At 40.1% G+C, this 16,121-nt stretch overlaps 2 protein-coding genes across 4 annotated transcripts in view; both read left to right on the top strand.

Annotated features, from left to right (window-relative positions):
- The window catches only part of LOC308571924 (vomeronasal type-2 receptor 26-like), a 98,121-nt gene that overhangs the window by 45,887 nt on the left and 36,113 nt on the right, over positions 1-16,121 (top strand). For all 3 annotated transcript variants that reach the window (XM_081167571.1, XM_081167569.1, XM_081167570.1), the window contains 2 exons: positions 11,242-11,368; positions 12,499-12,641. In XM_081167571.1, the coding sequence (XP_081023697.1) occupies positions 11,242-11,368; positions 12,499-12,641 (270 nt within the window). The remainder of the gene's footprint in view (positions 1-11,241; positions 11,369-12,498; positions 12,642-16,121) is intronic.
- Positions 4,993-9,338, top strand: LOC308570701 (vomeronasal type-2 receptor 26-like; the record flags this gene model as incomplete). The annotated part of the gene is made up of 2 exons (XM_081165613.1): positions 4,993-5,985; positions 9,307-9,338. The coding sequence occupies exons 1-2, from the start codon at positions 5,001-5,003 to the stop codon at positions 9,336-9,338; spliced, it is 1,017 nt and encodes a 338-aa protein (XP_081021739.1). The 5' UTR covers positions 4,993-5,000.

Here is a 16,121-nt window from a genome sequence, read left to right as displayed (position 1 = left end):
TCGGGCAAAGAAAGAAGGGAAGCCATTTTGTTGCTATGATTGCTTCCCATGTCCAGAAGGAAAAATTTCCAACCAGAAAGGTAAGAAAGGTTAAAACATGTTACATATTGACGTATGTATGCCACCTATTTCATAGTTGATTTTGATCTGGTTATGTATATCAATGTGTCTGTTTTTTTACATTGATTTCCTTGATGTTCAAAACATTGCCCCAATTCACTGGTAATTGATTAGAAATACGTTATAATTTAACTACAAACCTGTTTTTTATACACTGCTGTATCACTATTTAGTTATGTTTTGAGAGATCCATTTGAATACATAGGAATTCATGTAAACAATGGATCTTCACTTCATCTAAATTTGATCCATTGGCAATTGACTGAAACAAATACTACAGCCTCAGTGGAGAGAAGGGACGTAATGTTAAGTGACATTGTGTAATATCTAGGAAGAAAAGACAACTTCACAATGTGGCTATCTTTACCTACAGAAAATGGCACAAGACCTAGATTTTTTGTGAAACTACAGTTATTACCTACATGGTGAGGCTGTTGAAAATGAGTTTCTTAATTTGCCTGTATGGGTGAGATGGTAGTGACCAAACAGGGGCGGTGAGATAAAAATGTGTTTGGGAAAGTGTATTTTAAAACATCAGCAGAACAATGATTATATTTCAGCTTATTAAAGTGTGGACATTTTAATAACAAAAAGAAGTCAACAACATTAGTTCTGTAGTAATAAATTATGGGTTAAGCACCTGTAGAAAATGTTTTCCATTGTTTTGGAGGTTAATGTGATCCCAAGTTCCTAGGGTATAGGGAGATACAAGAAAGTCACTCAGAGCTGCTAATGAGTCTTGAATTCTTTTATCTGTACATGCTCTCATCTCAGCTAAAGCACCAGGCCCAGGAAACAGAGCCTTTCTATCATTAAAACAAATGTTTCGGTCTGCTTATACCATGAGCCAGAACTTTCTTGTCAAAATCTTTCTTCTATTCCACTCCACAGCTGATCACCTTTACCATGCACGTAGATTCACCATTAAAATGAGCTGAGTAACAGCTGCAGATTCAGAAAGTGTGGAACCACCAATTCTAGTCTGCTGAGATTTAATTTGATTCCAACTACTGAAATAGTCTGCAAAGTACACAGTTATTTCCATTATTTCCACAGATAAGACATTGAGTCAGGAATGGTCAGTTGTGGGGGATACAGGGTAGGGGCAGCGGGGCCTAGTCTGTGTGTGCCAACAGACACTTTGATGAGTCAAGTAGAAAAGTAGGATATAAAGCAAAAGGACTGTGGAAACCTTCCCTCCTACCACCACTAACTCTTAAGAGTGTACAATGAATATGTTTTCTTTATTTCTTTTTCCAGACATGGATGACTGTGTTCAATGTCCTGAAGATCAGTACCCAAACATTGGCCAGGATATAAGTCTTCCAAAAGATATAAGCTTCCTGTCTCACGGTGAACCTCTGGGGATCAGTTTGGTCACTTTTGCTCTTTTATTGACTTTCATTACAGCTTTGGTGCTTAGGAGCTTCATCAAGCACAAAGAAACTCCCATAGTCAAAGCCAACAATCGGACCCTCACCTATGTTCTCCTCCTAGCCCTCATTCTCTCCTTCCTTTGTCCTTTACTATTCATTGGCCAGCCCATAAGAATAACCTGCCTCCTTCGACAAACTGCTTTTGCAGTGATCTTCTCAGAGGCAGTGTCTTGCATCTTAGCAAAAACAACTATAGTGGTTCTAGCTTTCATGGCTACCAAGCCAGGGTCCAGAATGAGGAGATGGGTGGGGGAGAATCTGGCCATCTCCATTGTTCTTTTCAGTTTCCTCATTCAAATGATGATTTGTAGTTGCTCCCCCACTCCCTGATTTAGACAAGCACTCAGTGACTAAAGAAATTGTACTGCAATGTAATGAAGGATCAGTCACCATGTTCTACTGTGTCCTAGGCTTCATGGGAATCCTGGCCCTTGTCAGTTTCACTGTGGCTTTCCTAGCTAGGAAGTTACCAGACAATTTTAATGAAGCCAAGTTCATCACCTTCAGCATGTTGGTCTTTTGCAGTGTGTGGCTGTCCTTTGTTCCTACCTACCTGAGTACCAAGGGAAAGTACATGGTGGCTGTGGAGATCTTTTCTATTTTGGCCTCTAGTTTTGGATTACTGGGCTGCATCTTCTTCCCCAAATGTTATATTGTTTTGGTGAGGCCCGAGTTAAACAGCCGGGGACAGCTTATTATAAGAAAGAATTAAAGCATGAACAAGTCTATTTCACAAAACTGTTCCCCAAAGCCAACAGAGGAGCCCATGTAGCTCTTCTCCCTGGATTTTCCCCTGACAAAGTACTCTGATTAAGGGAAGCAGTGGCTCATGTATCCTAGACTCATAGACCAGAGAGGGACCCTAATTCCAGGATGCTGACTACACATTTTGGAAACTACATTGGTTACATTGGTTCCCCAATCCAACAGTGGTCCCTTATTATCAACTGAAAGGGTAATAAAAATAACAGTTCTGAATATGTGACAAACACATTTTCTTCAACAATTCCAGAGGGAATTCTAAGCACTGAATGAATAATTACATTGCTTCTTGATCATTAACAGGGCTATAATTTGTGCGGCTGCTTCTCAAAAAACAGTGGGGACTTACAGTGGCCACTGGTAAACCTAATGCAAAGTATATTAAAATTAATCAGAATTAATCAGACTTGTGAACCGCAAGTCTGATTTTAGATACTCCGACATTGCATCGTCTCAGGGAAATAAACTACCATTTAAATAAGACAATTTTTATCTTGGAGAAGATAAAACGTAGTTTTTGCATAGAACAACCAGTTGCCTTTGTATTGAGAATGCTGGTTTTAGTATTCTTGATGCTGGAACTGATTTCTTACAATGTATGTCTGGCTCACATAGCAAAATGCAGGCTCCAAAGTCCACACCGTCCACTTCACATGTATCATCAGCCAGGAGAGTTCCTCATTGGTGGCATTGTTACCCATGGTGGCTTCTTCTCTTCTCCAGCAACATTCACTGAGGAACCCTCACCAACGCTGCCTGAAGAACTTCTGTAAGAACTAAGCCACTCGTTTATTACAGCACAGGAATGATCAAACTGAGTTTCAGCCTCAGAATAATAACTGAAGTTGCAAACTTATACCCATTTACCTAGGGATAACCACTTTTCATTTCAGTGGGACATATGCTGATGTATAATCCATAAGAATCTTGTGTGAATTAAAAGAATACTGTAGAAGCTCCCATTTCTCAATAGGGAAATGAATATAAATGTATTGAAATGTGTATATATTTGTATGTCTGAGATAGCCCTTTTGAACAGCCATTTTTGATAGACTTTATCTGAACAGGAGTGTAAGTGAGAATCAATTAAAAAAAAAAACTGTACTGAACCAAAATGCCCATATCATTTCATTTTCTGATCATAGTCTAAGATTTGTCTCAGAATGATAGTATATATTATGAAGTATAGAAATCTGTGAATTACAAACACTATCACTGCCTCATGAACAAGGAAGCTGTCATTGCATGACAGAACTGAGAAATACTGTAAATGTCAGGGAAAGACTTCAGATGTTTCAGGGAAAGACCTCCAGGGTTCCAATGTTCCAATGGGCACCACATTAGCAACCCCTGGTCTAGATACCATTGGCCTTTACAGATTGGAGAACTGCGGCAAAAGTAACAAAGTGAGCTTCAGTCGGGACAAATGGCGGGTTCTGCACTTAGGCAGGAAATATCAGCTCCACAAATCTAAGATATAGAAAACCTGGCATGCCAGTAGCACATGTGAAAAGGATCAAGAAGTCTACATCAACAGAAGTATAGTGAGCCAATCAAAAGAAGTAATAGAGAAGCGCTATTCTGCCATGCTCAGACCACACCTGGTGTATTTTGTTCAGTTGTGTTCAGCACTATTTAAGAAGGATATTGACAAGCTTCAACGTGTGCTGAGGAAGGTGACAAATATGATCAAGTGTCTGGAAACCAAACCTTGTGAGGGAACATTGAGGGGGTTGGGAATTTTTAGCTATGAAAATGGAAGACTGAGGGGAAGTAGGATAGCTATTCTCAAGTATCTCAAGGGCTGTCACCAGGAAAATGGAGCAAGCTTGTTTTCTAAAAATCTGGAAGAACTTGCTGATTATAATAACTGTTCAGCAATGGAATTGACAGGTAATTAACTCAACTGAATGCAAAATGAATAGCAACTGTGTTGAAATGTAAAAGGATATATCAGTTCCTCCTGATGCTATTTGCAACTCTCATTCTAGGGTGGTGCCTAAGCTTTACCAGCACATTGTGGCCTTGGCATTTGCAGTCAAGGAGATCAATGAAGACCCTCACATCTTACCCAATATCACCTTGGGCTTTCACTTGTATGACAGCTATAACAATGCAAGGAGCACATATCTCGCCACACTGCTGCTTTTATCCAGGGTGGAGAAATTTGTCCCAAACTATATATGTGATGTTGAAAATAATCTGGCAGGGGTCATTGGGGGACTTGATTCTGAAATCTCCTTTTATGTAGCAACTGTTTTGGATATCTTTAAGATTCCACAGGTAGGACACCTATGTATAATACCTCTATTAGCTTGCATAGAGAAACACTGCAATACCAGAAAAAATATGTCACACCCCCAATCTCTTACACACACCTCAAGGACACTGATATCTCAAAGGCCACTGAATGTTTAGGAGCAAAAGGGCTTTCAAATTAAAGATACTCTGGATGTATGGCAAACTGCAGATACAGGCCAATTCTGCAGAAGAACAGTAATAGTGTGTCTTTAGTATAAATGAGAAAGGAATGCAACCCCTGGTGGGTGGCAAAAGGCATATCTGACTAACAGGATTCATCACATGATGTATATGAAAAGTTTGAAAGAACTCTGCAAATATTACTTTGTCTCTTCTCTTCCTCCGCTTACTATTTAGCTCATTTATGGCTCTGCTCCAGTGATGAATGATAAAAGCCCAGGGCTTCCCTTCTACCAGATGGCAGCCTCAGAAGCCCTTCAGTATGAGGGAATTCTCTCTTTGCTTCTGCATTTCAGGTGGACGTGGATTGGAGTCATTGCAACAGACAATGACAATGGAGAAAGATTTGTGCAAACCATTTCCCAAATGTTTACCAAGAGTGGTGTCTGCTTTGCATTCATAGAAAGAATCCCCAATTTTAGTTTTATTTCTGAAGTTGCTGGGATGCTACGTCAGGGGACAAAGATAAACGAGGAAATTTTTAGCAGCAAAGCTAATGTAGTGGTTGCCTCTGGAGAATCTTACTCCATGACAACTTTTAGATGGCTGCCAAACCTATCAGAACACGATGACATAAAAAATAATGTAAAAAGTAAAGTATGGATAATATCAGCCCAGGTTGAGTTCGCTTCATTTGTCTTTCAAAGTATTTGGGATTCAAGAGTATTCAATGGTGCTATATCCTTTGAAATTCGCTTCGGAAACCCACCAGGATTTCATCAGTATGTTGTGCAGAGAAACCCTTCCAGCACAGATGGGGATGGTTTTATCAGGGAATTCTGGCAACAGGCCTTTGAATGTGTACTCCTAGATATCACTGCAGAGAAGACAGAGGGGAATATTTGCACCGGAGAAGAGAAGCTGGAGAGCCTTCCCGGATCACTTTTTGAAATGAGCATGACAGGCCACAGTTACAGCATCCACAGTGCTGCCTACGCCGTGGCCCACGCTTTACATGCCATGTCTTCCAGACTCAGGCACAGAGGAATGGCATTCAGAGTGAGAGGGAAGAATCCAAATCAACAGCCTTGGCAGGTAAAGGCTGAACATTCTCAATTGGCAAAGCCCTGTTACTTCCTGACACTTTTTGCGTTCTCAAAATGCTTTCAGCTTGATCTTTCCTCTCAGAGTTCAAACATTTGGGGTAGTGTATTAGGAAGAAGCCTGGAGTGCTCTGGTCCATGGGGTCACGAAGAGTCGGACACGACGAAACGACTAAACAACAACAACTAGGAAGAAGACAGCATCTTAAAAAGTAGAGACATCACCTTGCCAACAAAGGTCCGTATAGTAAAAACTATGGTTTTCCCAGTAGTGATCTATGGAAGTGAAAGCTGGACCATAAAAAAGGCTGATCGCCCAAGAATTAATGCTTTTGAATTATGGTGAATTATGGTGCTGGAGGAGACTCTTGAGAGTCCCATGGACTGCAAGAAGATCAAACCGATCCATTCTGAAGGAAATCAGCCCTGAGTTCTCACTGGAAGGACAGATCATGAAGCTGAGGCTCCAGTACTTTGGCCACCTCATGAGAAGAGAAGACTCCCTGGAGAAGACCCTGATGTTGGGAAAGATGGAGAGCAAAAGGAGAAGGGGACGACAGAGGGCAAGATGGTTGGATAGTGTTCTCGAAGCTACCAGCATGAGTGTGACCAAACTGCGGGAGGCAGTGGAAGAAAGACGTGCCTGGCGTGCTCTGGTCCATGGGGTCACGAAGAGTCGGACACGACGAAACGACTAAACAACAACAACAAATTAGGAAGAAGAACCCAGAACTGAATTTATAACTCTGCAGGCAGAACAGGAGATGGTACGAATATGATATCCTAGATAATTCCCCACATATTGTGCTGCTTGCAAATGGCGGTAGACCCTATAGGAAAGGGAAGTGATGGCTGCGTCCTTCTCTGAGCAGCTATTTTTTTAAAAAAATATATTTTTTATTGGTTTTACAAAAAAATTTATAGACAGTACAAACAAATAAAGAAACAGACAAACATGTATAATTTCATATCCTTTTTTCATAAACCTCACTTCTCTGACTCCCCCAAACCTCCCCTTTCTACATCCCAATTTCCAAAATTATTTCAGCAAATCCTAAACTTAATTTTATCAAATTTGTCCCTTATTTATTCTTTTCTTTTACTTAATCTTTTGTCATTGTAATCTCCTTATCTTTCTAAAAACCTCAACATTTTAACATTCATCAATTTTGTAATATCTCTTGAGATAAATTTTAAATTTCTTCCAATCTTCATCCGCCGTCTCTTTCCCCTGATCACGGATTCTGCGGTCATTTCAGCCAATGTCATATAGTCTATCACCTTCATCTGCCATTCTTCCAGAGTGGGTAGATCTTGAGTCTTCCAATGCTTCGCGATGAGTATTCTTGCTGCTGTGGTAGCATACATAAAAAAGGTTCTGTCTTTCTTTGACACCAGTTGGCCGACAATGCCCAAGAGAAAGGCCTCTGGTTTCTTAGGGAAAGTACATTTAAGTACCTTTTTCATTTAATTATATATCATTTCCCAGAAAGCCCTAATCTTCGGGCACGTCCACCAAAGGTGGTAAAAAGTACCTTCAGTTTCTTTACACTTCCAACACTTATTGTCAGGCAAATGATAAATTTTTGTTAGCTTGACTGGGGTCATGTACCACCTATAGATCATTTTCATAATATTTTCCTTTAAGGCATTACATGTCGTAAATTTTATACCGGTAGTCCACAACCATTCCCAGTCAGCAAACATAATGTTATGACCAATGTCCTGTGCCCACTTAATCATAGCTGATTTAACTGTTTCATCTTGTGTATTCCATTTCAGCAACAAGTTATACATTCTTGACAAATTCTTAGCATTGGATTCTAGCAGTTCTGTTTCTAATTTTGATTTCTCCACCTGGAAGCCAATTTTCCTGTCTTGTTTATAAACCTCCATTATTTGAAAATAATGGAGCCAATCTCGTACTTTGGTTTTCAATTTCTCATGACTCTGTAGTTTCAATTTATCACCTTCTTGTTCCAAAATTTCCCAATACTTTGGCCACTTGGCCTCCATATTGAGTTTTTTCACAGCTTTAGCCTCCAAAGGCGACAACCATCTAGGAGTTTTGTTTTCCAACAAGTCTTTATATCTAGTCCAAACATTATATAGTGCTTTTCTAACAATGTGATTTTTAAAGGCCTTATGCACCTTAACTTTATCATACCATAAATATGCATGCCATCCAAATGCATTATTGAAACCTTCTAAATCCAAGATATCTGTATTCTTGAGGAGCATCCACTCTTTCATCCAGCAGAACGCTGCTGATTCATAGTACAATTTTTAGTCCGGCAGGGCAAATCCCCCTCTTTCCTTTGCATCCGTTAATATCTTAAATTTTATTCTGGGCTTTTTGCCCTGCCAGACAAATTTCGAAATATCCTTCTGCCACCTCTTGAAACAGTCCATCTTGTCAAGAATTTGCAATGTTTGAAACAAAAATAACATTCTAGGCAATACATTCATCTTTATAGCTGCAATTCGGCCCAACATTGAAAGCTTCAAATTTGACCATATTTCCAGATCCTTTTTAACTTCTGACCAACATTTCTCATAATTCTCTTTAAACAAATTCAAATTCTTAGATGTCATGTGAACCCCTAAATATTTCACCTTCTTAACCACCGTCAAACCTGTTTCATTCTGGATCTCTGAGCAGCTATTGCCCTGCATTTGAGGAGAAAACATTTTTATGAGGGAAGCTTTGCAGCCTACTGAGATGCCACTGCATTTACAGATAGGAAGCAGTGGAATGGTTTAGAGAGATCAGCAGAGACATCACCTTGCCAACAAAGGTCCATACAGTAAAAGTCATGGTTTTCCCAGTAGTGGTGTATGGAAGTGAGGGCTGGACCATAAAGAAGGCTGATCGCCGAAAAATTGATGCTTTTAAACTGTGGTGCTGGAGGAGACTCTTGAGAATCCCATGGACAGCAAGAAGATCAAATGTATCCATTCTTAAGGAAATCAGCCCTGAGTGCTCACTGGAAGGACAGATCGTGAAGCTGAGGCTCCAATACTTTGGCCACCTCATGAGAAGAGAAGACTCCCTGGAAAAGACCCTGGTGTTGGGAAAGATTGAGGGCACAAGAAGAAGGGGACAACAGAGGACAAGATGGTTAGACAGCGTTCTTTAAGCTACAAACATGAGTCTGACCAAACTGCGGGAGGCAGTGGAAGATAGGAGTGCCTGGCGTGCTCTGGTCCATGGGGTCACGAAGAGTCGGACACGACTAAACGACTAAACAACAACAAATGAAGGGTTGTAAGAAAGTCTGAGAAAGAGGCATGTGTGTGAAAGAAAACCTATTGGCTATCTCCTTGATTCGACCTGAATCCACTGAGAGGTGACTGAACCAACCCCCACCACTTGCTGTAGGTTCTGCCCACGGGGGGGGTGCTCCACCCTGCATTACACTGCAGTCTTTTCCAAACCCCTGTCTTTTCTGTTTTCAATCTAGCTCCATCACTTTCTGAGAAATATCTCATTTAACAATACGGCAGGAGATGTGGTCTTCATCAACCAGAATGGAGAGGCAGCATCTAGCTTGGATATTATCAATTGGATCATATTCGCCAACCAAAGTTTGCACCGAGTGAGAGTTGGGAGGATAGATCCGCAGGCTCCTCCAGACCAATCATTACTCCTTGATGAAGATGCTATCACATGGCACAGTTGGTTTAACCAGGTAGGGTTGCATTGTTTTCTAATTCAAAAGAGATTAAATATTGAATAAGCATTCATTATCCACCTGCAGGTGTACTCACTGTTCTTTGAGCCGCAAGTTGAGGAGTGGTGTATGACCAAACTATTGAGGTACCAGACTAAGAGCCAGAGGTTTACTGCTAGAAACCACACATGGATTAAAGGCAAATATTTTATTAAGGAGGTTACAAAACAAAAGATACAATGTAAATAGAATTAGGGGGATCCAAATTCAGACAAAAATAACAACAGCTAAATTGTCTCAGCCTAATCCCAACCATTCACAGACCACACTACAAGCTGCATCCACGCAAATGTGGTTATTGCACCACAGAATCCTCCATCTGAATGTGGGTCATTAGGTTCAGATCAAATATCAGTTTTTCTATGGAAAGGCCTGGAGACAGGAGGGAAGGTTTTCTTTCAGTCAAATAGAGCCTCTGGGTACATTTCCTCAGCACAAGAGTGTATACATGCTTAGAGACCATGAAGCTACAAAGTGGATTTCTTCACAGTCGTTGTGATCTTGAAGCAACCTTACATCTAACATTGCAGACAAGTGGTGAGTTGGACTAATGAAATGGATTATTATTTTCCGTTGGAAGACTTGAACCACAATCCTAAGTAAAAAAGAAAACTATTGTAAATTAAACAAAAGCAATTGGGATTTCTTTACACTTATTAAATACTGATTTAATAAGTATTGAAAGATGATGTAAGAATTGAATAGCCCCAGAGTTTTGTCTTTCTTGCTAGAAAGGTGGGGAAATGAGGTGGTTGGGGAAAGGAGGCATAATAATACTAAAGGAAGAAATCAAGGACAGCAGCAGATGCAGGAGACCACTAGTCTTCTAAGGGGGGCAGTGGAAGAGATGGAAGGAGGAGAAGTGGTGAAGACTGAGAGAGCGAAGGAAGGAAAGAAGAAGAAAGGTGTGATGAGCAAGAGACAGAGCATTAGGAATGTAGGCATCAAACTTTTTAAAAGAGTGATCTCAAAATATTTTTAGAGGTATATTTTGTTTATAGCTTGCTGAGAAAAGTTTTGCAGCATTCCAGGGAGTGTCATAGGTCTTAGATAGCTTCATTCTAATTCATGTATTTGTCCAGAATATTTTTGTATTGGAATTCACAAAGATTGCATAATGATGATGATGATAATAATAATAATAATAATAATAATAATAATAATAATAATAATAATAATAATAATAATAATAGGAATACTCCACAATCTGAGTAGGTTTTCCCAGTCACTCTGGATGTCTTATTCTGAACTCTTCCCCAGGCAGCATCTGATGGGTCCAAGTATAGGTGTAGCCACCGGCACCAAAATCAGTTCTAGAGCTGTCTACCTAGTGGACAGCATACTCAACATTAACAAAATTAACAGGGAAACTAGAGTAACTTCAAAGTGTACTTTAATGGACAGGGCAATCTTTGCAGAACAGATGGGGTACTGCACATACCAGAGCAATATCAAGGGCATATAACATAACTTCAAACATTACTACTACTAATACAAAAAGAAGCAATTGCTCTCTGTATAGTGATTACATATTACTAAAGTGCTGTGTCAGATTAGTAACAGAGAAAGGCCTGAGAACATAAAGGATTCCAAACTCATTAGACTCCAAATTCCAAAATTCATTAGTTTCTTGATGAACCTTCTGTTCTTTCATTTATGGATTAGACTCAGCCTCTTTCAGTCTGTACTGAGCGTTGTCTTCCAGGATCCAGCAAGAAAGTGAAGGAGGGACAGCCACCTTGCTGCTACGATTGCATCCCATGTGCAGAGGGGAAGATTGCAAAGCAGGATGGTAGGAGAAATAAATAGATTAAATAGATCCAAACTTAGTACTCAGATTAAATAGAACAATAAACATTTCAGTAAGCTGACATGATATGAGCTAAAGGTCTTTTCCTTGATATTATTTCCCCAGATATGAATGACTGTCATAAATGCCCAGACAAAGACTATCCAAGCAAGAACCAGGATGCATGTCTACCCAAGGATATCAGCTTCTTGTCTTATGAAGAGCCTTTGGGCATCAGTTTAGCCTGCTGCTCTCTTTCCCTTTCCTTGATCACAGCTCTGGTACTAGGTACATTTATAAAACACCATGACACACCCATTGTCATTGCAAACAACCGAAACCTCACTTACACTCTCCTCATCTCTCTCCTGCTCTGCTTCCTGTGTGCATTGCTCTTCATTGGCCGACCTGAGAAGGTGACGTGCCTCCTCCGACAAACAGCTTTTGGCATCATCTTCTCAACTGCTGTTTCTTGTGTCCTGGCAAAAACCTTCACGGTGGTTTTGGCCTTCATGGCTACAAAACCAGAATCCAGGATGAGGAAATGGGTGGGGAAAGGACTAGGCCACTCCATTCTCCTTTTCTGCTCCATTGTTCAAGCAGGCATATGCACTGTGTGGCTGGCAACCTCTCCCCCATACCCAGATGTGGACATGCACTCAATGACAGAAGAAATTATACTAGAATGTAATGAAGGGTCTGTGACCATGTTTTACTGTGTTCTCATCTACATGGGCTGCCTGGCCACTGTATGTTTTGCTGTGGCTTTCCTCGCCAGGAAGTTACCGGACAGTTTCAACGAAGCCAAGTTTATCACTTTCAGCATGTTGGTTTTCTGCAGTGTTTGGCTGTCCTTTATTCCTTCCTATCTGAGCACCAAAGGAAAATATATGGTGGCAGTGGAGATCTTCTCTATCTTAGGCTCCGGTGTTGGGTTGCTGGTTTGCATCTTCTTCCCCAAATGTTACATAATCACTCTGAGGCCTGAGCTGAACAATAGGGAACAGCTAATAAGGAAGAAAAATTAAAGGAATAATACACCTGTCCTTTTCTGTATTTTGTGCTTTTCTGTGTGTGTACAGTAGAATATTTGCAAACACGTGTTCAGCAGCTGTCTTATATAATTTTTCTAGACCTGGTGATTTTGACAGCTGTCCCATTTCCATTTGTAATGATCACTGCAGTCCAGGTTATAGAAGAGCTAAAAAAGAAGGGAAGGCATTTTGCTGCTATGATTGCTTTCCATGTCCAGAAGGGAAGATTTCAAACCAGAAAGGTAAGGAATGTCATATGTAGATGTGTTCTATTTAACAGTTGCCGCCTATTTAATAGATGGATACCATTTATTTTATAAATAGATTGACTGCAATCCAGCTGGTTCCCATCAGTGTTTTAAATGCTTAAACTAATTTCTTTAACATTCAAAATGGTGAAATGTTAGCATCCACAAAACATATGTAAAGGACTGTAGAACTCTGTGATGTCATACACTCTGTGGCAGTTATGGCAGTTAGCTAAACAGTCTTAAAAATTAGAGTAGCAGGTTTGTTGTGTGTTGCTGCCTTTTGCCTAAGAGTCAGTCAGTCTGTAACAGTTTAATCTATGTAAGACATACAGTGGAACCTCAGGTTGCAAATGTGATCCATGCTGGAGGCACGTTCGCAACCCACAGTGTTCACAACCCACAGCGCTGCGTCTGTGCATGCGCAGGTCGTGATTCGATACTTCTGCGCATGCGCAAGTGCTGAAACACGGAAGTAACCCGTTCCGGTACATCCAAGTTCGGCACAGTCACAACCCGAAACCATATAACCTGAAGCGTATGTAACTCGAGGTACCATTGTATTAGCAATTTAAGTATCACCTACCTGCATTGAACATAATAATCTCCAAATGCAAGAATACTGAATAGATGTATTTGTTCTTTAAAGTTCAAACAGAGAGTGTCTTATGTAGTTTTTATAGGAGGGAAAATTTGTACTAATAAAAAGGTTAAATGATCCAGGGCTGTCTTCCACATACTTCACATGATGTAACTTGGGTGGCTGAACAGAATATCAGACAAATTCATAGAGGATAGGAACATTAGTGGGTTGGATCAGCTTAAACAAAAAGACTGTGCAAGCACTGGTCCCAAACACACAAATCAATAGACACAGAGGCCTCTGACACCTTCAGCTGCTAGAAGGATGGTTTTAATTTGTTTATATTTCTGGATTTGCTTGGAACCCATGAGAAAGAAGGCCTTTGATGCTATTGAGCTCAGATTATGCAGGAGGTAGAAATTCCTATTATTCTTACAGCAAAATTAACATTCGATATTTCAAGTTCACTACCCTGATTCAAGAACAGAATGCCATACTTAAGTAACATTTTATGTTTATTTTTCATATTTGATTTCAGACATGGATGACTGCTTTAAATGTTCAGAAGATCATTATCCAAACATTGGCCAAGATAGAGGCCTCCATAAATACATAAACTTCCAGTCTTATGATGAAGCTCTGGGGATTATTTTGACCACATTTGCAGTTTTCCCCCCTCATTAATTACAACTTTGGTTCCTGGAATATTCCTCAAGCACCAGGACACTTCCATAGTCAAAGCCAATAATCGGAACCTCACCTATGTTCTCCTGTCCTCTCTCCTCCTCTCCTTTCTTTGTGCTTTGCTATTCATTGGCAAACCAGATGAAGTGACATGTCTCCTACGGCAAACTACTTTTGGTGCAATCTTCTCAGTGGCAGTTTCCTGTGTGTTAGCCAAAACCACAATAGTAGTTCTAGCTTTCATGGCTATCAAGCCAGGCTCTAGGATGAGGAGATGGGTGGGGAAACAACTGACAACCTTTATTGTTCTTTCCAGCTTCCTTGTTCAGACAGTTTTTATTACTGTGTGGCTGGCAACCTGTCCTCCATTCCCAGATGTTGACATGCACTCAATCACTGAAGAAATTGTGCTAGAATGCAATGAAATATCATGTTTTGTTCTGTTTGAGTTTAGTGGGTTTCCTGGCCATTGCCAGCTTAACTTTGGCTTTCCTAGCTAGGAAGTCACCTGATACTTTGAATGAGATATGATAATCATGTTTTCCTGAAAATATTACACAGAATCCATAATTCAAAGCAAGTGATTACCTCACCTGTAATTACCAGATTATTCAGAATTACATCTTCTCCCCTTCCCTAGGGACCTCCTCTGCCCACATGCAGAATGATGAAACTAAGACTGGAGGCTCTTATTAATAAGTATGAAGTGAACATGGTTGGGTCTATAGATATACAGAAGTTCGTCAGTATGGCTTTGAATCAGCTAAGTGGGTCACCATTCAAGTTAGTCTCTACTGCTCACAGTCACTTGAATGACAGTAACAGAAGAGGTGAACTTGTTCCTAAATGAATAATCCCTTGCAAGATGGTAATGTTTAGGTTGCTGGTGCTCTTACTGCCACTGCAGGGGATGTGCAAGTATCTTCCTCTTCCTCAGTGTTCCATCAGAGAACCTGTCCCTATTCTTCACAAATATTATCAGTCAGGAGACCTCATCATTGCTGGCATTATTTCACAGATCTACATATTTTCAGATACCCTATCCTTTGAAAAACACCCATCTCAGGAATTTTCAGATGACCATATGTAAGTAGCTGAATGTTTCTTTTTAAAAAAACATATTATATGCTGATGAAATATGTCTGGTCTGCTCACTTTTGCATGCATGTACTCCTAAATCTCTTTCCCCCTCTTTCTGCATTAATCTGTTTCTTTGCTTTTCAAAAAGAACAAACATTCCACAAACAAAAATAAATTAAAAATTGTTTTAATTTCACCATTTCCAATACTCTTTTCTTCACACAAACGTTATTGAAGAATTTTAAAACATTTACCGAGCATATAATATTGGCTTCCAGGACAACTGCTTCTACAGATGTCAAGTCTTGCCTGCAGAGATCCACATGGCATCAAAACAGGCTTGAAACATATTTTATATTATAAATTAAGCTCACATCCATGGGATATACATAAAATTGGAGCATTAAGATAATTTCTCCATAGTGGCTGCTGTGACCCTATGTATTTTTCTACCCCTTCTAAGAAAAACCCAAACAAAAATGCTACATTGGTATTTGCTTATTAGGATGTGTATCCTGTGTGAATGAAGAACATGTAAACTACAAGTAACTTTTGACCAGCAGATATTAAACATACAAAACACCTCATCCAGATTCCCTAGAGGCCAGAATAAATAAAAACACCTTATTGAATTATGTCTTCTGTAGATATACTAAGAGACTCTCTAAAAAGTCCTGGAATTTGAGATGGTTTTAGGAGACGTCATAGATTCATGAGCCAGTTTACTTTTACACGCCTGTGAAATGTTAGATTACAACCTGTTTTTGTACAATATCTGAACTGATACTGAATTGAAAAGCGGTCTATGTTATGGTCTGAAGCAGATGAACCTTGATGCAGCATGTAACTCTCAATACAGGGTGCTGACTCACCTCTACCAGCATATCCTGGCCTTGGCATTTGCTGTAAAGGAGATCAATGAAACTCCCCAGATCTTGCCCAACGTCACCCTGGGCTTCCACATTTATAACAGCCATTTCAGTGCAAGCTGGACCTATGAAGCCTCAATGGAGCTTCTCTCAAGAAGGGCCAAGGCCATTCCTAACTATAAATGTGATGCTGAGAGCACTCCAATAGCAGTCATTGGGGGACCTAACTCTAATGTCTGTCTTCACATGACACCCATC

This window comes from Podarcis bocagei, assembly GCF_964188305.1.
Source record: "Podarcis bocagei genome assembly, chromosome: 13".
Taxonomy (NCBI): domain Eukaryota; kingdom Metazoa; phylum Chordata; class Lepidosauria; order Squamata; family Lacertidae; genus Podarcis; species Podarcis bocagei.
The sequence above is the reverse complement of the archived record's forward strand: the minus strand, read 5'-3'. Positions and strand labels throughout refer to the sequence as shown.